The 25,603-nt window shown below is 34.5% G+C and overlaps 1 protein-coding gene across 1 annotated transcript; it reads right to left on the bottom strand.

Annotated features, from left to right (window-relative positions):
• Positions 1–20,521: 20,521 nt before the first annotated feature.
• LOC113312658 (protein FAR-RED ELONGATED HYPOCOTYL 1-like) lies at positions 20,522–24,193 on the bottom strand. The gene is made up of 3 exons (XM_026561392.1): positions 23,949–24,193; positions 20,943–21,559; positions 20,522–20,818 (listed from the first exon to the last, which is right to left on the bottom strand). Exons 1-3 carry the CDS (start codon positions 23,987–23,989, stop codon positions 20,745–20,747), a joined length of 732 nt encoding a protein of 243 aa, XP_026417177.1. The 5' UTR covers positions 23,990–24,193; the 3' UTR covers positions 20,522–20,744.
• Positions 24,194–25,603: the final 1,410 nt, after the last annotated feature.

Raw genomic sequence — 25,603 nt, forward strand, 5'->3', positions numbered from 1 at the left:
AACTTCATCGTTTAACTCAAAATTGAGTGATTATTGGCTCGTTGAATTCGTAGGCACATTCACTATAACATGAGAACCTTTCCAGGGATAAAGGTTATTGTCACAAAAGTCGTAGCTCAAATAACCTCGAGTATATATATACATAAATGTACATTTACCGTCATAGGAATTGTTCCATAGAGTGGGCATTTGTTTCGACAGATTAGAAAGGTAGAATTGTACAAGAATCCAAATGGAATAAATCACCACATACCTTTGTTGATGAAGTCCTTATTGATGTCTTCTTGTAGTCTTCGATCTTCATCCTTCAAGGATAGCTTCGATTCTACTTCTTAGACCTAATCTAGTCTGAAACTAACTTTAGTATACTAAATCAAGAATGTGTATTGATAACTAACTTGACATACCAACGCTAATGGGTTCAACCGAGCAATGCTCTAATAATCTCCCCCTTTGTCAATTTACATATGGATTAAAAAATAAAATCCTTACAACTCCAAAATCCATCATGCTTGATTTCCTTGGTTATTCAAATTCTTGAATTATGCGTATGTTCATCATGTACTTATTGAAGATCCGTAGCATAGTATTATTACACAGAATCAAAGTTCAATTGCATCACAACTTTGACAATAATACTATGGTGATATGTGTCACTCCTCCTTAGTCAATACTTTATCTCACAATGAAAACCACTCCCCCTTACATAATGATATGTAAACCATATGTATGTAGTGTGAATTACAAAATAATTCTCCCCCTTTTTGTCAATATAAATTGGCAAAGGTACGAAAACTAGCGGTATACATAAATGTACAATTTACCGTCATAGGAATTGTTCCATAGAGTGAGCATTTGTTTCAACAGATTAGAAAGGTAGAATTGAACAAGAATCCAAATGAAATCAATCACCACCTACCTTTGTTGATGTCTTCTTGTAGTCTTCAATCTTCATCCTTCAAAAATAACTTCGATTCTACTTCTTAGACCTAATCTAGTCTGAAACTAACTTTAGTATACTAAATCAAGAATGTGTTTTGACAACTAAATTTGACAACTAACTTGACATACCAACGCTAGTGGGTTCAACCAAGCAATGCTCTAATAAGTTTGACCCGCTCGCATCTTATTGAGACGCTCGACTCAATCTGAGATGGATATACAAACTCACAAATTTAAGTGTTTGTCCATCCATTTTGATTGTTTGCGGTCCCACTGTCCATTTGCTCATCTGCTTATTTGGTGGCAATAGGAAAATCTACTCATGATTGTGGCGATAGGAAAATATGCTCATTTGCTCTCCCCACTGTCCTTGCCCTTACATATATAGGGAGGGCTCTTTTCATTATATCATCGAACAAAACATTATGCAAAAAATAAGGAGGATCCTGGATCTAAACATTAAAAAAAAACCTCATTTGCAGTTTTTTCTTCTATCATACTTGATGTCGAGTTGCTTTTTCTATCATGATTGTGGAAGCTAATATATATTGTGAAAATAAAAAGGCATAAATATATATCAATTTTCAAATCCTCAAAACACCAAGTACCATATCTTTTACCGTTGCACAAATTTATTATGTGATGAGAGTCACTTTCAATTTTAATATGCATTATACCATGTCTAATAGAAAGCTTCATATCCCTAATAGCCTAATTTCCATGCACCATTGGTATTATTGAAGATTGAGCATCCTTATACATATGGAGTATCTAACACATGCGGAGATCTTTTCCGTTATGAAAAATATACATAAATCTTCACAAAATCTCCGAACCTTTTTGATCTTTTAAAATATTTATTAAAACTATAACAAATCGGCTACGTTCATCTTAGTGTAATTTTTTTTAATGTATCCGACGTTCGATGACCGGTTGACACATAAAGGAAAAAACTTTTGATGACCCGATAGGATATCTATATGGATCTCCTTAGATTTGAGGGTTATCATCCGGATTTGATAGATTTGTAGATAATATACCTTGTCATAGTAGCATATTTTGGTCCACATCATATGCATCACCACAAATTCATGGATGTTTTATTTCTTTCGTAGGATGTGCAAAAATTGTCTTTATAATGAACTATAAAAACAAATTAAAAAAGAGATGAAGATGCATATTTTTGTATCGGGATTATACTTTCGGAATAGGTACCTACACAAAATTACGATTGGTTTACTGGTTTAATTATATCTCCCGACTTGATCTGTTGCGGATTTACGTCAATCGATTTCTTATTTGCGGGTCTAATTAGTGAGTTTATCTCTAGGTCGATGATCATAACTTAATAGGAGATAGAATCAGATAAAAAATGATTCTTATTGATTGAGTTAGACTGAATCATACGTTTTATCTCCAAGTCTTGAACCTCATATCCTTGGTATTATCTTCACTTCTGCACAACTCGCGTCTTCCACGTGTCGTGATATTATTTTTCCTGTCACGTCCTATGTTAAGTTATTATCTTCAGATCGTTCTCGAAGTGAGGACTTGTTACTCGATCTCGACGTGATCTCCGTCTTATCTCCGAGCTCCAGGACACTCCAGTTGTCAGTTGTTGGTAGATGCTATATTTTGTCATCTACAAGAACCGAAAATTGAAATAAAATATACATATATACAAACCAATTAAATTAGTTTGTTAAGTGTTTGCATTTTAAATGGCTTTTTTTTTCTTGTGGAAAAGTCTTGGTATTCCTGAGCTTTTATTTCTTATTAAGATCTTTTTAATTAAATTAAATTGTTTTCTTGGATAATATAAAAAATTCACTAATAATATCATTCGTTAATGGAAGACGAAAACAAACAGAGTGCACTTGGTAATTATATAAGTGAAAAAGTTTACATTTTAAGGTAACTGGCGCAACACATTACATCACATAAAACTTAACATGTAAAATTAAAAACTACAAGTACTTCCATGCCGAGATGGTAATTGTATATACAAATAACTATGGCATAAAATCAAAAAATAATATAGATAAGTTCCTAGCTGGAAATTTGGCAGGCGAAGAAAATATGGATTGGCAAAAGTGTGTGCCTTAATAAGCTATGTGAAATGTAACTTTCCCCAGTTATTCGTGATTCGAGAAAAGTGTGAAAATGCTTAAATTCGTACTTAATGTGTTTATCATATTCAATTATGTGGTAATAATTATGCATATATTTTCTAATAACTAGTACTATATCAAGCAAATTTGTTGATTGATAAATTTATATTCCCTATTAATGTAGAGTAATTTTTAGATATCTACCATTTTAAATTTAATTAGAAAATAGTACCTTAATGAACGTGGTATTTGGAAACCGGGAATATAAAGTTTAATCTTATTTTAGCATAATTGATACCTTTTGTAGCTAACGAAGAAAAATTGTTTTCTTTTGAAGCATAAAATAATTTATTAATTTAGGAACGCATTATACGAAGGTACGTAATACCCATTGAGTTTTTAATAAGATTTGATTTAAAATAGATGGAATTGTAAAATCCCATATGGTTCTTGAGAAAACTTTTGTCTGGTCCTAGTCTGTAGTATGGTCTATCAATTTGTATGTCGCTTGGTTTCCTTCTTTATTGTTGTGATCTAATGCAATGTGCGGTTTTGTTTCGTTCATCGCTTGATTTCCGCTATCATACTAGAGATATGCCAAAGTGGTTTTACATCGGTTTTTATGAAGTAGGCCAAGTTTTTTGAGTCTATTTTAGGGTACACTTCCGTTCATTGTTTGTCCGTCACCGTTCCTGTTGCCATCAACATAGACCATGTTTTAGTTATCATGGCAATGGTGGTCCCAAGAGGTTAGCCTAATATTGTGAGGGTTGTTGTCCTGGAATCCCTACAGAGGAAACTAAAGGAGAGGTTGCCAAGGAAACCACCAACTTTTTCGTTCGAAAACCTGTATGGATTAACTTGCCAAAATCAGTAGTGTAAATCAAAAAATGAGATCTTATATCTGACTTGAAGAACAAGTTTTACTTGGACGATCTTACAAATAAATATCCAAGTAATAACCTAGTATGTACCCGAACTGTATGTGAACCGAATTTCAACAAGAGAAACTTGTAATTTGTTTTTCAAGATACGAATTCTCAAGAACAAATCTTGTAGGTTCATCACAGTTTTTTAAGCTTAAATTTTGTCTAGGTTATTTAACATACTACTTGTGATATTTCTACTATAAAGATAAATAATACAATGAGGGAAAGAAATAACACATGACACTAATAAATTTTGTTAATGAGGAAAATTACAATGTGCTGAAAAACCCTAGGGACTAGTCATGAACTTGAACACCATTTTGTATTAATCCGCTACAGACAATAGTCTGCTATCAAACTTCGAAATGGAATGTGACTGAGACTGAATTGACCCCACATGTACTTCAGTTTCAGTTGTGCTCCTTTACGTCTCATGGATCTTGCAAGACCCTACATAACACGATTCCCCTTGCTGGTGCACTTCAGGGGGCCAATGAGTTGCTTCAATCTAAGAGAAGACTTTTTTACTATTCTGCCTCTTACAAAATGTCTATTTGATTTCCCTTCAGAAAAATATTAAATCATGGTACTGACATCTATATACTTATAAGGGATCTTCAAGAAAAGAAGATATCAAGCAAAATCAATAATTATTACTCTCTTCTAAACTTATAAAGATGGCCTAATCAATTCTACCTCACAAGAACAATCTAAAAAAATCAAGCCAGAAGTAATTTAGATATCTATCTTGTGGAATCACAAAGTCTAAGACGAAGAATACATTGTGATTTCTATCTATCTCATTTCTAATTTACAATTCTGAAACTATAACAATCTGTATGAATAATATCCGGATATCAAAAAACTATCATATAAAAGATAGTCTGATCGAGCTTTATGAATCCCTTAATGAAGTCTTTCAGAGTCGTAACCTGATACAGTTTAACCATAAGAAACCTAGATTTTAGAGGACGACTTTAGCCGCAACTAGGACACAGAATTGTCAAGATTAAGATTCTAGTGTGTAAAGATTCTCTATTTTTATTGACGAACAAGGCTTGGTAGATTACAAACAAAACTAGGTTCGTGAACTAGTTTCCATATTTACGAATTGTTTGTAACCAAGCACGCTAAACTTCCACATATATATTGTTCATATAAAAATGTGAGAAATATGCTTAGAATCACAAAGAGATATGTGTAACTGTAAATATACGTTATGCACCAAGCGGTTTTCCAAGAACAATGATTTAGTAGTTCTGCAATCGACAAGCTGAAATTTATAAGTCTGAATCAGTTCCTGAACTGTTCAAACAGTTTGTGAAAAAATTATTGTCTCGTAACTCATGAGTCTTTTGTATTTGAAAAGTTCATGAACTATCCAAATCAGTTTTTGCACTTGCATACAAAAGGTGTACATGAAAATCTAAGAATCAACCAATTCGCGAACTGTATAAATTATCTTGTTTCCTATTGAAATAAAATAGTATCCGGGACTATCTCAAAATCGATTAGTTTGCAAACTGATCAAATCAGTTCGTGTACGCGTGTTAATTGATATTTAATTAAAAAGTCTTTATTTTTGTATGTTCAAGTTCGTGAACTGAGTAAAAACAGTTTGTCAACATAAGAACTAATTTGACTACTCCTTATTGATTGAGTTCTTCCTTGCATTGTTCATTATAATACTAAAGTCATCTTATGTGTCTCAGAAGATGGTAGATTATATGAGTAAATAGGATAGTCAATTTTCACATACCTTTGTTGATGAAGATTTTGTTGACATTGGTGTTTTCATTTTTCATTCTTCAAGGTCGATTGGTGGATTTTGATACTTAGCTACCATGCTTTATTCCAAGTCCGAGACTGGCTACAATAGACCATAAATCAAGATATTGTTTTGATCAACTAAATATGACAACAAACTTTATATACCAAAACTTGCGAGTTCGACTGAAAGATGCTCTACCTGAAACTATCCCATGCATGACCCGGGTTTTCTCTTCCCATCCCATCGGTGTTGATTTTTCCAGTTTGGAACCGGATAGCCCCAACCTACTGAAATCATCGTTGTAGATCTAGTTATGCTTTTGTGATTTGGATTAACCGTTGGCGGTACGTTTTGTAAATACAGGGGTAAAACCCCAACATCACAAGTGAATTCCTAACCTGGCGAGAGCGTTATTTGGAATATAAGAGATGTGTTGGTTGTTGCATCAGGATAAGAGATGTATTGTTATTTGGAATATATTTTGGAATCCATTTACGACTAACCATGAGGAGTATAAAAGGAAACAAAATGTGGTGGTGATTCCAGATGGGCTTTGTATTGCATAATTTTTTTGGATCAATGTCGAACGATTAATTGAAGTAGGTATATTAGGCAACGTATTTGAGTGACTAAAGAGATACATGAAGAAGATTTTCCAAGTTTTCACGAGACTTGGCATTGCATAAGAACATAGATAGTTGTTTCTGGAGCAGCATATCATATTGAGAAGATGCTAGAGTTTGTGAGGTGGATTTCGTTGAGAATGTTGAAGGTGGGTAAACATTCATTCATAACTTTCCACAAGAAAACTATATCTTTCATGGGCACTGCAGTGTCTGATTGGCGTATTGGATTCAACAGTTGTATCCTGGAGAATTATTTATAAATATTCGGATATGGTATTTGGTCAAATGATCTTGTCACTGGTGTAGAGATGTTTATAATTCTTTTCGTTCTCAAGATCGGAAGTTGCGAAAGCTTTTCATAGACCCAATAATGTGAATATCAACCATTGTTTTGTAAAGGTTGGCATTGGGTTGCATCGAGGGGGTGAATTGTGGGATCAAATTTTCCACGTAGAATTTATCATTTTATTCCCATTACAATAGAAAGTATGTTGTTTAATGATAGGTAAGAGAGAAATTCATTGTTTCTATTCTAGGCTAGTTATGGGAGGTATAAATAGGTTAAGAGTAAAAATGAATTCCTATTTGAGGTATTTCTCTCTTTGGAAGTTGACTTGTTGTATATTTTTATTAAACAATTTTATGAAAAATAATTAACCCAAAAATATTTATAATGAAATTTTAAAATTTGTGTCTAATTCGGAATTAAGTCGTTAGGTCCAAATAGAGCGCATTTCAGATTCGATGATTAATAATCCACATTTCAGATTCGATGATTAATAATCTACAATAAACATGCAGAAAAGAAACTATGCGTTTATGACTGTTAGTGAGAATTCTTTGTTGAATACTTGTTGTCTTTGCAGGTCCGATACTAAGTCTAATTGTCATACTTTTCCAAATTGTTCCCTTTCGGAAAAGAATGGTGTTAAAGTTTTAAATATAACTGGAAAACACCTCGTTTTTCTGCTCGCGGTAAAGAAATTTGGAGACTTTATGTTGCTTCCCTATGGGTTATTTGGTTAGAACATAACAATCATACCTTCAACGACAAAAAACGCAAAGTTGAAGATCTTATAAAGGATATTAAGTTAACTTCGTTTAGCTAGGTAACTTACTCTCCTTGTATAGTTGGGTTCCTAGTTAGTAAGTTCGCGAATGATTCGCGAATCATTCGCGAATTTTTCCGTATCACGAATTTTACCGTCTTATTCGCGTACGTTTGCAACTCCGAACCCAAGTCGCGTATTATGTGGCATTCCCGGATTATTCGCGAACCGTTCACGAATTTTACGTATCCCGAATGATACGTCCGCTTAATTCTTCATAAATTCTTTAGCTTTTACTTTTCAAAGATCCCATTTTTTGGGCTTTACTGCCTCCCGAGCATACACGACCGAATATTAGACGTGTTGTAATTTTTCTGAAACAAAAACGACTGAAGAGATTTGAAGGTGAAGGTGAGAGAGATCTCAAACTCACTAACCAAGCATCTAAACCACCATACGACGTCCTCTTGGATAACTAATGTTGTATATATTATTAATATCATCATATTAAGTTTATTTTTTCTTTAAATAACTCACACATATGCATAAAAATTGGTCTATGACCTTATAAATACAAATTATTTGTTATATATAGATACCGAATTTTCAGAGCCGAACTCACATTTATAAATCGAATTATATACGTACGTATGCCGTTCCGAATTACTAACGAACCACGTCCCGTTGACCGAATTTTGGACCGAATCTGGATTTTACAAAACCGTATAATACTCGTACGTTTGACGTTCCGTACGTTTGCCGAATCCCGAATTGCTAACTAGGGTTGGGTTATCTATTAATTATGTACTACAATTTTTAACTGGAAAGAGTTGTTCTTTAACTCTTCTTGTTTGTTCAATGTCCTTTAGTTTTTTTCCTGTTGGCTTGTACCTTCTTTTCCCATTTGTTTTTATGCTTTGGTGGTTGGTTGTATTTTGACACTCCTTCCTTTTCCAATAAATTTATTTTTACCGAACAAAATAAATAAATACTCCACAAGAATAAATTCGTAATTATTAATCCGGTATTATTCGTATATGATCCCCAACTATGCTCATTTGATTTTATTCAATTTTTTACCTTCTTTTGAAGCATCTGTCATTCGTTATTACATATAAATTTGTCACATTCTTGATCTATTTGGGTAAAGCATCTCTCATTTGTTATAACAGATAAATTTGTCACATTCTCGATCTATTTGAGTAGAAACCAGATCCATGGGCAACTACAATCGTAGTGGAGTTCTTTATCATTAAAGGCATATTCACTTAAAAAAATTAATAAAGTACCAAGAAGGTATAAAGTTTCTTCAATTGTCAATGGAAGATTGAAATTGTGAAGAATCTGGATACATATTCTTATTATTTTAGGGTTTCAGTTCAGTGGTCCTCACCAAAATTCCTCTTGTACTTTGGCGATATTGGTGCGTAAAGTTGCTATACCGGACAAGTGCAGCACCAGTGAGGCTTAGCATCAGTGCCGCACACCACGTTCCAATTCAGACGAACTTACGGTTATAGATTAGTTGTATCTAGTCAACAATGAAACCACCAAATAATTTATGAACCCATTTGTTTGTTTTTGTCTATTTAGTAGGGTGTACACGTTATAAACGACGCGAATGAACGCAGTGGCGCTTCCTAGTCATAGCTGTAGAGGGGCCGTCACTCATCTCGGCTCATCTCCTCTCAAGTCTCAACTCCTCTCTCCCCTCTGTTGTCTTATACTACTGATTTCTACTACATCAAACTAGAATTTCCTCTCTAGTGCAAGTTACTAGAGGAAAAACACCTAAAAGTGTGTAGTGCATAAGTAAATATATTTTATTAAGATGAAGACAAAAGGTGAACAAAGAAAATTGACATCAGTGAAAGCCCACCAAAAAGTTGCGTAGAGACGGTAGAGTGTAAACCATCACCTTCTTTTTTATCCTCATCAGGCATGAACTGAGGTTAGCAGTTTGGATATAGATATCACAATATAAATGACTGATACTGATACCAATGAACGTATACTGTATGGAGAATCCCGACTGAAACAAGTACTCCCTCTGTTCCATTGTTAGTTGACCTACTTTATAACAGTGGGACATAAATATTATTATACATCAATGGTAAAAAAAATGACTCAGTATTTGTATCTCATCGAGCTACACATGCACACGAAACAGTTGTACATGGTCATTCACCGGCATCGCGCTACACTCAAAAGACCTTGATGGGTTGTCAAATTACTGGTAGGTACCAAAATTCACATAAACTAAATGATTTTCTAATTTGTTTCATACGGATTTTTATACATTCCGTAAAATCCAGTACCTATTAGCAGCTATGACCATGCTAAACTTTACATGTCCACCTAAAAACTAGTGATGGATGTGGATGCAGCTAGTTGCTAGTTTCACAAGCCATTGTAATAACTATACAGTAATCATCTTCAGACTGTGAAATGATCATACCTCTGCATTAAAGATTAATTATCTCAGCCAAATAAATACTCCCTCCCTTACTTTTTAATAAGCCAGTTTTTATAAATAAATATTCCGAAAAAATAGTCCAGTTTTCTAATTGGGAAAGTCAAATGTTACTTTAATTTTCTGGGACCATTTTTCTTTTAACTTCTTTTGATGACAAGTGCTATGTGGACCATTTCACTTATTTCTTTGGCTGACAAGTGTCATGGGGATCATTTCACTTCACTTCTTTTATTGACAAGTGTCTAGAGGACCACTTTCAATAATTAGTTCTCTTAATTTCCTTAATTTTCTTAAAAAAAAAGAAACTGGCTTATTAAAAAGTTGGCTTATTAAAAAGTAACGGAGGGAGTAATTAATTAGACTATCTTAGAATATGGTTAAACAATTTAATTAGACTAATGATGCTGTTACGTAATAAGAGCAAGTCTTATGGTGGAATCCATCCATCTTCCATCTTCCACGCCACCTCTTCACTTGAAACTGTGGATGGAAACGCAAGTGTAATGGTGGAATAGTAGAAACGCTATTCTTAATGGAACTAAACAAACGCAATTAAAAATGGAGTTAAAAAAACGCAATTAAGAATGGAACTTTGTTTTTCAGCCGTTAGATTTGAAAAACTCATTTTAAACCTACGGATAAAAAGAAACGCAATTCTTAATGGCGTTTTTTTAGCGCCAATCTTATTTGTGTTTAGCGCTATTCTTATTGGCGTTTAGATGGATTCCACGAACCCTTCCAAACCCTCGTTGAATTTTTTGTGAAAAACCCCAACTTGAAAGCCACTAGACTTGGTATTCCATGATTTTTCCACACTTGAAATAGGTTGGATTCCACCATAAGACTTACTCTAATACTAATACTGAATAAAATTGGTAGAAAAAAAAAAACTGAGAGTGTGGACCCTTTTAAAGAGCGGAGATGGTGCCTCCGCTGCCACACTATATCTCTGCTATCTCACAGTCACAGCCTTATAAATAACCTGACTCTTTGTTTCTCTTCCCCCATCAACATTAACATCGTCACCCCTCTCTCTCTCTCTCTCTCTCTCTCTCTCTACCAAAATCAGAAAGTGAAACTGAAAATATTAGGGTTCAGTTTAAACTGGTGTCCATCTGATTCTCTCTAAGTCAGGTCATGGCTGTGGTTACTGATGCTACTAGTTCTCATCAGTTTTTTCTAGATGACAAGTGGAAATTATCAAGAAAAGAAGGATCAAGAAGCACTCACCATAAATCCTCATCAAATTCTCATCATCATCTAGTAAGGAATTCATCAGAAAGAAGATGTGCTTTTACAAAAAAGTGTTCAAGTTTAGTTAAAGAACAAAGAGCTAGGTTTTACATTATGAGAAGGTGTGTTACTATGCTTATTTGTTGGCGAGAATACTCTGATTCTTAATCTCATCAACACCTTCTCTTCTTCTTTTTTTCCCCATCCGGTGGAGATTTTGTACAAATCTTTTTATCTTTTTTGTTTGGTTCCACATTTTGGAATCAAATTGATAATGCTATTACTGTTACTACTAATAATCTACAGACAAATTTTGATCAAAACTTGCTTCTTAATTTCATTAAATCATTGTTAGATAGATCTACAAGTTAGGGATTTTTGTTTCTCATACTCAACTTTCAATATCTCGTTTACTGGACCTGAAGTGATGTGTCTATGTGAGGCTGTGAGCAGAGAGATTCCCACGATTTGATTAACTGATCAAGGAAAGTGGAATAAGTTAATTTTGGTCATGAAAATTTGTGATTTGAATTGATTGATAGAAAATATGATATGATTTCACTTACTTAATTGTTATTAAATGAAGTTTTGGGTTTAAAATCTTTAAATTACTGAAACGGGGAGAAAAGATAATAAAACACTTCCACCTGCGAGGCTGTCACTTGAACAGTGTTGTTTATAGGTTGAATAGCTGGAGAAGTTATTGATGCGCAAATTGCGAGGCTTTGTATAGTACACAAATACCCTTACTTTTTTCTGCGTTTGACAAGAGAGTGCTCTACCTTCCAGTGTTTTATCAATTCAGTCACAGAGTCACTCAATTGGTAAAAATAAAAGAGCGTATATTGCTTTTTGACCCTCTTCTTTTTGTCCTTGAATCTTGACCTCCTTTTTCTTTTTTCTCACAAAGGTTCTTTGGTCCTTTGACTGAGAAAAGAGAAAGGTCGAAGAAAATGTTCAGAAACACGGATGCGATGCGATATGGTTTTTTTGGCATGCAACAAAAGCTTTTTAGAGGGTGTGTGGACAAATCTTTTGGAAGTTACTTTCTGATTTATAAAAGTAGAAAAGATCCATGAATTACGTTGCGAACAAAATTGAAATCCGAAAATATTCACAAAACAACAGATTTGTAATGATCACATTTAATGTGTGATGAAAGATGCTAGACTAGAGGGCCACATATGCCTTGCGGACCGGCAAGGAAATTGCGATTTGCACTTGGGAAGGGGTTGAGAATTGAGATACTAAACGAGTGAAAATGAGGGGCAAATGAACCCTACACCACCCACTAGCTAAGATATGCTGAGTTTTTTGTCGACATGATGATATTGAATAATATTGTTAACAGTAGTATATACTAATTATTTGGAACCGAAATACATACAAATTCCAGAAAGACCACGGATTTTATCCCATTTTTATTTGGTCCAAAACACTCTATTTGGAAAAAATATCAGATTCATTTGCGAAAATATAAAGATCAGTCATTCCAATGTGAACAGTACTTAGACTTTGTCGATTTCCCTGAACTTATACTTGATTTTTCGAACTCTATATGTAAAAAGAAGGAAAAAAAATGATCGTCCGCGGTGAAATCCTCAGTTCGCTGCCAAAGCCGCCTGTTTAGACAAATCAAAGTTCTGGAAATGGGGGACTTCCCTACGCATATATGTGAATCCATGGTAGTAAAAAAACGAGATGGTAAGTGGTAACTTGTACTTAAAGAATCATTTCCAAACAATATATGAGCAATGAAGGCAGGTATTCAGTGCAGTAACGTCAAGGAGTGTGGAGAGGTAGTGTGAGTCGTGACCACTGCCCACTGTAGTTGTTGAACTGATGGGGTAGTTTGCAAGTTGGATCTGAAAATTCTGAACTCTGAGGAGGAAGTTAATGTGGAATCATTTTTAAATATGGGTGATAGAACGCGATGGACTGATTTATATTCTTGGAAATCTTTCCCTGATCGAAACAAATAGTTATAATAATAATCTGTTTCAAGTAAACAAACAAGGCCTGTATTTTATGGTATGATGATCAGCTGATATAAACTGCACACAAAATAGAAAGATAAGTATAATTAAAACCAGACAGCAACCACTTGGGAAATTGTAACCAGGAGGGTGGGGGTGGAGTGGAGTAGGAGATATTGAAGTCTACTACTACCTACTGTGAAGCTGATGATGAGATGGAGCACCACGGGTTCACCACATGGGAGTTTAAACTATAGGTAATACATGTGTCTTAGGGTCTGTTTGGCAGCTTGGAAACGGAACAATATATCTTAAGTAGAGATATTCTTTATCTAATTAGGAATTGGTTAACTTAAATGATGTTTGAATCAAATTTTATCTTGTCCCAGATTAACATAAAAGCTGTTTGGTTAACAACTCAATCACCTAACATATATCCTAAGAATAACGTCAATCATGTTTGTTTCATTCTCAAATTTAAACAACAGTATGCAAAATAACAGTATCCAGGTCTAGTGTCAAATATTTTCACAAAATAAGCAGTACATTACATTAAACATTAGCCGCGACGGTGACGCTGATAATCATTCCACATTGTATCTGCGATTGAAGTTCGAAGTTCTGAAACTACTTCTCGTTGTCTATTTCTCCCAAGTGTAGGGCATTCACTGTCTTATTGTATTCTTGGATCGGTTTCTAGTAAGTTTTGTAAGTTCTCATCATCGAAAATCAAGTCATTAATGCACTCTCTACGGATGTGGTTATGAAGGATGCAACATGCAAGTATATTTTCACTTGTGATTCGAATGGATATTGAGGCTGAACTCTGAATATCAAGTCATTAGTCCCATTGGACGACATAATTTGTTTTACTATTTTTCTTAAACTAAATCTTTTAAACAAATTTTTATACATTCATATTTTTTGTCTTTTTTTTTCTTCCTCTGTTTTTTTCCCCTTTTCCTTCTTTTATTTCAGAGTTTCCCTTCCAATAAAGGATTTTGGCGTCGATGGATTTCAGAGTTTCCCTTATGATAAAGGATTTTGGCGTCGATGGATTTCGAACTCTAAATATCGATATCTTTACCCCAAAATTTTATCATTGTACCAACGGGACATTAGCTTTTTTTTATTGTTTTGTTTTTTTCTTTTCGAAGCGTATTTTTCTTTCTTGTTGCTATAATTTTGTTTTGTTTTGAAGCGTATTTTATCACTATAATTTTCTTTTCCCAATTACTAGCCTTTGTAACTTTTAATTTTGTTTACCCTCATTTTAAAAAGGAAAAAAAAATACTATTGTGTAGTTTGTTTTTTGTTTTTTTTTTTTGATAAACAATGAATCTTTTTATTAATGGAAATTCGAAGTTACAGTGGTTTTAAGATCGAAAATAAGAGAATACAAAGTAACAAGAACATACCGTAAAAATACAATACCGAGAAATCCGACAAGAGAAAGAGAAGGAATACCAGAATAAGACACATACAAGTATGAATAAGATCCGATTAAATCGGGGGGAAAATGATTTTTCTCAGAATTAAAATCCAACCATTTAGTTTGTTTTTCTTCTTTAGAAAGATATGCTCTTAAAATATGAGTGATTTGCTTAAATCTCTTGTAACTAGTGATTCGCTTAAGTTGATGATGAAGATTTCGTCGTTGGAGAGCATCATTATTGATCTTAAAATCCAACTCGATAACCAAGAATCGTCATTAAAGCGAAGATAAACCTCAAAAGAGTAGATAAAACCACCATAATGGTGTAGATAAATAGAAAACATGATGATAATTAAGCTACAACAACAAACCGATATTGAAAGAAAAGAATAGTGAAGAAAACTGCTCAGATCTGGTTCATAGAAGGGTTGTTGGTGAAGGTTTTGTTGAAGAATAGGAAGAGTGAGAGAGAGGAGAGAGAGAGAAAGAGGATTTTTACTATTAAGTAGCGTAGACTTATTAAGGGTAAGGGAAATTCTTATTGAATAGGCAAATATTTTGCTCCCATTATGGGATGAAAAAACCTGAAACACCCGTGAAAATGACAACATTATGATTTGCCCACTGTGGTCAACAAAGAGCCGTGCGCTTCAAATTAAGCCGTGTAGCTGGACTTTGGACGCGCAGTGAAATTTCAACCGCTGGCGTCTTAGTTAAGCCGTGCGGTCAACATTCTAACGCTCGGCGGAACCATCCAACGGTTTTCTTTGAATTTCCTATAAAAACTCATTTCTCACATCATATCACGTTACACCTTCTTCAAACCCCAAATATCACAAAAAAAATCTTTTAATTTCAATATGATTTGTTTAAAGATATCTCGACCCTTGTTAGTTTATCGAGATCACGGTACTCGAGAAGAAGATTTAGCTATTTATAGAAATTATGTGTTACAAACTCATCTTGTTGGAGCACAAACACCAAGTGTGCCTTTTTGGCAGAGTATTTACGAGAAGTTCTGCAGTGACACCCGTAATCTGAGTCATCGTGCTATAAGTCATTTACAATCTCATTTTTGAGACAATAAAGAAACATATAAGTGCATTTGTAGCTCTAACCATGCAAGTCCATTGACTTAGGGTGAAGATGAAATTGATGTTGAGTAGGTAAGAAGATCTTTATATGAATGACAAAGATGGAAAAATATGGTTTTACATTGCGAAGGTTGTTTCAAAATCTTTAAGGTTTGAACAAATTCAACCCCTTTTTGTTGGACATCGTTCCACCAAGTACAACTCAACGAAGATGTCAATTTACTGGTCAATTACAAGTATTTTGATTGGTCAATTGAATTAGTAAATTGAATGATTATTTCTAACTAGAAGTAAATGTAATGCTTAATTGAAAACATATATATTTGATTTCAACAGAAAGCAGTATTTTTCATTGATTAAAAAAATCATATTACATTAGTAGCAGAAAGAAAAGTTACAACTGTTATAATGTTCGTTCATCATTGCCTTTTGGTTCCATTCTTCAAGATCCAGAATATTACCACTTGCCAACAAACTTTAGAATTGGCATATATCTCCATAATGAGAAGTGGGCGGTTGTAAACCAGAAGTAATCGTTTCTAGAAACATAGAAGAAGTTACTTATGGTGCAGCGGGATAATAACCTTCATTTTGGTCTAAGGTCGGAAATGAATCATATAAGCGTCTCGAATCTGGTTGAAATACTTGAGGTTGGGAAGTAGGCACAATTTGCGGTTCAGTATCTGGTACTTGTGTATCTCCCACATTCTTGTGCCATGATGAATTGCTCCTAGAAGTACGGACAGACTTTTCACGACCATCAGGATTTACAGAAGGACCCAATCCAAACATGGTATGCCATTTTCGAACCATCTCCAAGTGCAAAACAACCATTTGTTCATTTATCTAATACAAATTATTAATTTATGTCTTCAATTGATCCTCATTGGCATCTATATTGTAATAAAGATAGGTACGTTCCATAGACTATTGGGTACGTGGTTGTAGTCGAATATATGAGTGGTTCAGGAACCGGATCTGGATTCGGTTTTGGAATCAATTTAGAAACCAAATAGCTTATAATCGGTCTGGAATCGGATCTAGAATTGGTTTTTAATTCATGTTTGAATTCGAAACTTAATTCGAGTTTAGACTAGCTTTCGAACATGCATACAAATTTCCTTTAAACCATGTTTCCAAAGCATGAACTCAAACTATATTTAGATATATAGGAACCGAAATTTCAACACTAAGTTAGTAACAATTACACCACTAGTGTTATGCCAAAATCTCGAAAGTATATAAAACGGTACTTCTTAACTATATACAATAAGTTATAGAAACAACTAATGCATACGATTCCTTCGATACACTAATCATACTAAAGCCATCTAAGAAAACTTTGCATGCTAACTTTTTAATGAATAAGAATATTTAGAACTAGATTGAAAATGTACATTCATTCAGTAGTTACTAACCTTAGTTTGAAGGATGATGTCTTCGTTTGTTCTTCAGTTGTTTACCTTCATCTTCAAATCTTCAAGAGTAACTAGAGTTCTCTCTCAATATTTCTGAGTCCTAAGTCTAACCTAAAGAAGTTGACTTTATAGTAAACAAATCAAGCGGTGACTTTTGACATCTAAACTTTACAACCATGCATACCTTACATACCAACAAATGCTAGGGTCAATTGTACTGCTCAAACAATCTTCTATACTTCTTTTAAAGAGAAAGACCTCTCCAACATTACACAATCAAAAGTACTCATGATAGCGTATCCAAATCTTCAAATAAAGGCATTACTTTATGTTATTCAATTCAATGAAGGTTTGCGAACTCAAAGGGAATTCTGAATTTAGGAACTTTGTATTTTTATTGAGTTTGCGAACTCACCTAAATATGTTCGTGAGCTGAAAGTGGTTTCCAAGTTCAGGAATATAAAAGAGGTTTACAAACTCAAATTCGTAAGGTTCGTAGTACTCTTCTCATTTGGTTCACTGTTTCAAAAAGTTTCAAGTCAGGACTTGAATTCTAAACATCATTATATATTTGATGTTGGTTTATCAGTGATATGATCTTTCTTTGTATATGATAATTCAGTAAAGTCCTCGATTTTGCTTCATTAGATGGATAGATCGAAGAGAGAGGAAAAACAGTTTTATTAGCCAGTTTTAATCTTCTATCTTCAAGAGTAACTTGGAAGTTCTTAAGACTTTACTATCTATTATAATTTAGACCTAAGCAGACTTTTTAGTAGGCTATGAATCAAGATATAATTTTGGCATGTAAATTTGACAGCAGACTCTTTAGCACTAAAAGTGAATAGAATCCAACGAATGTTTTGTCTTGAGAGAACATAAGTAGTTTGTCATACTAATGAAAACCTACTTACATTAGCTGGATTGGTCAAAAAAAAATTTAGTTATACATGAGTTTAGAGGTCTTGATCTTCGTATTAGAATTTGTTGGTTTTTAAAAATTCTATATAATAAAGAAATAATTGGGAATCAAATGATCTTCCAATGATTGTTTGATGTTGAGAAAATACGAGTCGTTTATCATAGTAATGAGAACCAGTTTAGGTTAGCTCAATTTGTCAGAAATTTTAATTATACATGAATTTTTGGAGGTTTGCATTTCCATGGAATCCAATCTGGTAAGAAGAAAACATTAGGCTGTCCCTTATGGATGTTCACACATTTAACATTGGAATCTTTTCAAAAGCGTGGCCAAAGGCTTGATACAACTTAAGGTTCAAGCAATTCCTTGAACGCAATCTTGAATCAACACAGGAGCGGCCAATGGTTTGGCGTTCCAAAATTGCTTTAGCGTCCAATAGTTTGGTGCTCTAGAGGATATTCTCCTAGGATATGCTTGTGAGCGATTAATGGTTTGGCATCGAGATAGGCGCTAAACTATTGGTCGCTCACGTTAAATATTGTTTGACCTTTTTAAAGCTACACATTGGTCGGCAGAAAGCGCTGAACTGTTGACTAGGTCTAGTGATTAATTATTTGATGCTATGGAGGAAGCGCCGAACTGTTGGTTGCTCAGCGTCTTTCCATTTGGCGTTCTATGAAGAATGTTGAACTACCGTAGGTGCTAGGAGATGATTCACAGTGATGTGGCACCATGTTGAAAGTTGATTCTTGAAGCACCATAAGACTAAGCCTTATACCCACTTGTGCATATGAACCAACATAGATCAAAGTGCGATTTTGACAGGATCATAATTCAGAGCTCTTATTCCTAAGTTAATCGAACACTTAAACTACACTACGAAATGTAAAGGGATCAACTTTGAAAAAATTGCTTGAAATAAATCAAAACATGAGATTCTACCAAAAATTGCTTAATTTACGCATTCTCATCGGTAAATGCAAGAGCAGTGAGATAGCCGCCGAGCAAAGTCAAAAAGCAAAGCTTACTAATTTGCCGGTTACGCCAATGTTTAGCTTTACCCAAACACTAACTTTTAAGTTGATCACCAAAGCGCAAATTTTGAGATTATATACAACTTGATCAAGATTAATAATTTAATGAGAGGTGTTTCAAGAATTGGGACATTGGCCGGGAAAACAAAATCTAATTTCTCGATGGAATCTAACCAAAGAGTTGGGACCAATACTCCTTTTTTTTGTTTAATCGATGGGACCATTTCTTATGCTGGGAGATTTGGTTGGGGATATACTCATATACGTTTTAGTGTTTTTTCATGTTCTGGAGTTAGGTATTTGCGTACATAAATCAAGAGTGATTTTGTTTGATTAGTAGTAAGATCTTTGTTTTTCTTTTTTAATTGAGAAACAAGGATAATGAATTGGAATCAGGAATGTCATAAGTACATATATATCAAGAAAAGATTTGATACATGTGATTTAAGTGTTGGATCCTAAACTAGATCAATTGCCATGCAAAAAAGGAAGGTTTGCCATGCAAAAATTCTTAGGAGGAACTATCTAATGCACGCTGCCATATTAGTGCCTTGCCGGGAGGGTATGTGAATCTTGATACCCTTTCCAATAAACTAGTACCCGAATATCAGCCGTGATACTTTTCTCTCACTTATCAGCCGTGATACTTTTCTTTCACTTTGCCTAAAAAGGCATGAAAACAGGCAGAACTGCAGTGATCTTTGTTGGGAGTTTGAGACTAGACTCTAGAGTTAAGAGAAAGAGGGAGACCCCAGCAATCAATGGGGTAGGGTGGGGAGGTTTCCTTTTAACAAGGCAGGTTCCTCGATCCTTGATAACTGGATAGGGGGACCTCACTCTAACTAATAAACTCATGAATAGGCATATAAAATGAGAGAGATTTCCAGGAACAGCAAAAATAGGCGTTTAGGAAGCTAAAATGGTTGGTCAAACGTGAATGCAAACTGAAGAGATTTTTGTACCGCCTGTTCTGATCATTTCTGATGATTCATTCAGTAGTACTCATAAAACCCTTAAACCTAATAGTAGAATGATTTTAATACCAACTTTTAAGGATTTCTTTATACTCTCTGCAGTTTATTGAAATTGAATCTTGCAATTAAGAATACAAAATCAAAGTTATTATTAGATTATTAGGTGGTAGTAGATTATTGTTGATGATTCTGGTGACAATGAAATCATATTTGAATCTCCTTCGATCATTTTAGGATTTAGGAGAATAGTTCCAGAACTGTTATATATTGTCTGCATCAAAGACCAACGGATGAGGTGGTTAATCAAACTGTAGCCCGTTCATGCACAAGGTCCAGATAAACTTGACGGTAGAGGTTTTGCAGTCATTTTCCTCCAACTGGGTCATTTCTTGCATTATGGTTTCACATCCTAACCTGCAAGCTGCAATATAATTGGATTCACATCAAATTTATTTTGACCTGCATTCACATTCATATCAAACTCATTATCAATCTGCACTCCAAGACTTTTGGTAAAGCACATAAGAGAAGGATAGGGAATGTTAAAACTTGCAATTGAAAGATGATCAGTTATTACATATTATCTTACAAAGTACATATGCTTGCTTGATATATACACGAAATTATTAAGAATCGAGACTTACATTCCCTCAGTTTTTCATTCAACGAAAGGATGTTCATGACTTAAGAATCTCGAGTATCCAACCTGAAATTGATATAGTATATGGCTTATGTTACAGTATCATTTCATCATCTACAACATTAACATGGAAAAATATTGTTCAAATTCTTGATCAATAGTTGGCTTCCTCGAGTCTACTCGTGAATCTGCAGTGAATAAACATGAACTTAAATCAATAAAGAGCTTTTTGCGATCAAATAAGCTAAAGACATAAGACAGACACATGAAAATGTTTGTATTACATTTGAAGAACGTATGAGAAAGATTTACCAGGGTCGACGTCCCATCTTCCGGATGATAATACAAACAAATTGGACTCCGCTTCATTAGGATCAAGATTCATGTCATTGTCTTCCATAATTGGGCATTCCTCCATCGTTTCATACTCAGAGTTGATACAATTAGTGTATTTCTCAAACCCCGGTAATTCGTTTTCTTCAAATCGTAAACCATCCTTGAGAATTTCACCACCAAATTCTTTATTGATTGTTGAGTTGTCTTCTCTTATACTTGTTCCTGTTTCATCAGTACTTTTGAAACTGTTGCTTCCACAACTACCGTATGAAGTAGAAGGTTGATCATAGATATGAGTCTTTGAGTACACATTTTCAAACTTAGCAGGTTTGTTGTATGTATATACCTTCAGAAAATTTGGTTCCAACTTAGGATCAGGGTATGAAGACATGGCAGTCGCAGAATTGAAGTAATTGCTACCACTTGGCGATTCTAATCGTCTTGTTCCGTCTTCAGACAGCCCTCCACCTTGTTCAGAAGCAGGTTCCCCACATTTGTGTTTTGGTGAAGGCAAATCCACCTGATCATCTTCCAACTTCCTCTTCTTGTTCAAATCGACACTGCTGCCATAAATTGGCTTATCGAAAAGAGCACTGGATAAAAGAAAGACATTATTTAAGGTTCAGAAGTATGGTGGTTCAAGAATATGAACTTTCGTTAACATGTTTAACAAACGGGCAAAGTGACAACAAAATGTACGTAAAAATAAAAGCAGAATGATGTTCACAATTAGAAGGCATAGAAGCGACCCAACAATTGAGATAAGGATTTATAAATGTGGTTTTTCTTGCAAGGCTACCTTGTATGCTCCATTCTCAAAAAATATTTTCCTCATAGTAGGAGAGGACCGGGAAGGACACATCTGTAATGCACCATACCCAGTACCCACGGTAATCACTGGGCTCCGAATGTGATGCGACTGTTCCTTCAGACACTTTCTGTGTGGGGATCGTCTGAGTGAGTGGAAACCCCTAAAACTCATTATATTTTTTGGGTTTATTACATTCATAAAGCAGAACTATGACATATAAAATGCAACATTAGCTTGTATTTACCTGACTTATTACTAGTACCAGATTCACACAATTCACTCACGGTTCTTCAATACCCACAACCGAATCCTCTGTTCCTCTAAATATCCTACTTTTATCCTCCTTCCCTCTTACAGACCATGAGCATACCAAGCTAACTTGGACATAATCAAATTCTATACCTTCATTTCAAAGCTCTCGAAATCATGATTTCAGTGTGTTGTTTTAAAGAATTATCACATTCTGCTGCAAGACTTGGTTGCTCAACAAAATCACCCACTTTTACCTTATCTAGGTCTCCCTATCGGAAACCAAATCAAACTCTAAAACCATCTAAAATCTTGTGATTCAGATGTTCGACTCAATGTAAACTTTGTGGAAGAAAAACATGTACTCTAAGGGAGCACACTAACCCCCTATCAAGTCTGTTCTCTGTAATTTTGTTGTTTATTACTTCTCTCTCTTTAAAGCTCCTACCTAAGTTACTAAGATTACTCAAAAGAAAATTAGAAGCTTTCTTTGGTCAAGTGCAGGTGGGCAAAAAGGTTGTAGCTGAGTGAATCGGGATATCAAAGATGTGGAAGGTCTAACAATTAAGAATTTGCAACAAATCAGCACTTCTTGCTAAGTGGGTTTCGCACTATAGGAATGAACAAGAACAGATGTCACATTTCTGGAAAGTATGGAAGCTGTTTAAAGCGGTTTACTACTTGGCCTTCAACCCCATATGGGTGTTCCTGCTGGAAATGGATCACTCTACAAGCATCGTTTATAAAGCAACACACGGGCACTTGGGTACAATCAGGCTCTTTTACTTCCCTTTTGGCATGATCCCTGGTGTTCCCCTAAGACTAAGTATCTCTTCCCAGCAATATACAGGCTTCCAAACAGAAATTTAGCTATATCAGATACACCTCCCATTTTTTCAGTTGATAGTTGATACCATATCGTGGTCTTCGTCTCAGAAGAGCCTTTTTTCTGTAGCATCAGCATTCTCTTCACTCACCCTTACCCATCCTAACAACCTCTGACCAGTTGTAAGATTTCCCACACAACTTTATCCTTTCACAATGAAGTCCTCATCCAAAAGCATCTTCAAAGAAGGGGAGCGAACCTTGCTAGTCGCTGTTCTTCTTCACTGCAACTTCACAAAACAAGCATAGACTTATATACTTCCAGATCATTGGGTGTGGGTCACGCCTGCAAGTATCGTCCAGCTAGCTTGGCCTTGGGCTTTCTAAAGGAATCTATACGACTGATAAGTTACTGCGGAACTCGGTTTCCAGCTGCAGTATGCTGGCATATTTGGTTAGAATAAAATCAAAGAGTTTTGGAGAAGAAAAAACAATTTTTCTTTTTAAGCGAGTGTAGATATAAAGACCTGCACTTCTGTTTTGGGGCTCAACCTTGTCCAAAGATTTCTCTAATTTACCTAGTGATCATTCTTGTTTCCTAGTGATCAAGTGATTTTCAACTGCAACTTTTGTTTAAGCCAGCTATTATTAAGTAAGGTGGCAAAATAGTTTTAGTTTCCACTTCTTTTTCTTCTCTTTACTTGTTCTATCTTCTTCTCTTGCTTGTTCTATCCTGTTATCTAATTTATCTCTCTTTTGAGGAGATCTTTCTGTGTACATTTGTTATCCTTCTACACAGTCTTTGTTCATGATCAAAAAAACCATAATTTAATATCTAAGTTATAACTAAGAAACCTCATAAATCAGTCAACAGCTAAATTACTCAAACTGAATTCAGATATTACTGTAGTATTCTTTTTCAATTTGGAGAAAAAACTGAACATACCCATGAAACCACTAAGAAGAACAAGGGGATGTATTATGTATCCATGATATTATTTTGACAATTTTGTAGATATTAAAAGAACTAAGAACATGATTAGAAGTAATTTTCAAAGAAATTAAAGTAAAAGCTTGGAGAAAATGAGAATTAATACCTGTACACCTCAGTCTCAGATAGAGTATTGTCCACATCCATATCAAAATGAAAAATTAACTAAAACGGAATTCAGAGTAGTTTGATGAAATATGTATCTTTCTAATCAAAAGCAAACATTTTCACAAGAACAATCAAGTTATGACTGGTGGTGGTGGTGAGTGGTGACCACTTTGAGAGACAATATCACAAACACCCAGATTCATTTCCCTTTTTCTCTCTCTCTCTCTCTCTCTACATTCAAGCTCTAGCCTATTAGACGTGTGCACTGTTACCTTCACGTGGGGGTAATCACATTCAGTGTCTGACATGTCAAGAGGGTTGCACTGTTTTGATGTTCATATTTCTACCGAATCTTATCTTCATTGTAAATAGTTTGGTTGATATATTTTTAATTAGCGCAACTGAGTTCAGTTCAATGATCTCTCAAGGTTCTGAGCTCAAACTCAGTTTAAGCCTTCAGGGTCATCCGAGGACAAGTTCCACGGTAAGCACTTCGATTTTTCTCGTTATGTAGCAGTCAGGTTACCCATTCTATGAACAGTATTCTTTTCTTCTAAAAATAGTCGTAGGCAGATAATCATTTTTTTTTCTCTTAATATAATCCAGGAACCTTTCCAACGGCAATTCCAGATTATAATAAATTTAAATCCGACTAGAGAAAAAAGAGGATTATCAGAGTTAGACACTTACGAGTATGAATAAGATCTGATTAGATTGGAGGAAAAATGGTTGATCTGGCAATTATACTCCAACTATTTTTCTTCTTATGAAAGATGTGCTCCCAGAGTGATCTGCTAAAATCTCTTGTAACCAGTGATGAAAATTTTGTCATTAAAAAAGTCACAATTGGAGATTCCGTCGCTAGATAAATTAATGATGAAGATTTTGTCATTAAATTAATGATGAATTAAAAAAACACAAAAGTGTGATCACAAGTAGATCAATACTACGAGAAAATTCTCAAAGAGCTTGTTCTATTTTCTGTTTATAAAAAACATAATAGATTTAACTTCTGAGCATATATGAAATATCAACTCGATTCACGAAAAACATAAAGGCACAAATATTTCATAAGATTTTTGCAATAATTAAACCAATAATGATTACATACTGCAAATTCATCTTCCAACAACTCTAGAATTTAAATAAATAAATCTAAAAACATGCAAGATGAAAATCGTTGGAAATAACTTGTGTAACCACAATTTTTGCTATACCAGACCCAAGTTATCCTTCTCAAAAGTGAGAATAAATTCTCACAAGAAGTTTCCTGCATAAATAGGAAAAAGGAATCAAACTAGATTTTTCCAAACTCTTCATTGGTATTGAGACCCTTGAATTTGTCATCAACTGTATCCACGAGCTCTTCAGAGAAAGTATCCTCATTGAGAAGTTCACGAACATGAGATTTCATGAGAACAAGGTCAACAGAAACCTTTTTCAACGCAGTCTTCAACATGTCTAGACTTTTTAGCGTTTCAACAAGTTCTAGTTTCGATTCCTCAAATTGTTTAAGAAAATCATAAACAACATCAGCAGATATCATCTCTTCCCCTTCAATATCTTGATGATCATATGCAAAATAACAATTCACATCTGAAGGTTTTTCGGAAGAATCACAACCTCGTCATCAACCAAAGTTCTCTTCTTTCC

The sequence above is a fragment of the Papaver somniferum genome, chromosome 9 (assembly GCF_003573695.1).
Source record: "Papaver somniferum cultivar HN1 chromosome 9, ASM357369v1, whole genome shotgun sequence".
In the NCBI taxonomy this organism is placed as follows: domain Eukaryota; kingdom Viridiplantae; phylum Streptophyta; class Magnoliopsida; order Ranunculales; family Papaveraceae; genus Papaver; species Papaver somniferum.

What these genes read in the sequence shown, in the direction of transcription:
- LOC113312658 (XM_026561392.1), bottom strand. Translation starts at nt 23,989, where the DNA reads ATGGATGTGGACAATACTCTATCTGAGACTGAGGTGTACAG. An exon ending in TCTGAGACTGAGGTGTACAG is followed by an intron (nt 21,560 to 23,948) that starts GTATTAATTCTC and finishes TCTTTTATCCAG; the next exon opens with TGCTCTTTTCGATAAGCCAA. An exon ending in AAGATGGGACGTCGACCCTG is followed by an intron (nt 20,819 to 20,942) that starts GTAAATCTTTCT and finishes TATTCACTGCAG; the next exon opens with ATTCACGAGTAGACTCGAGG.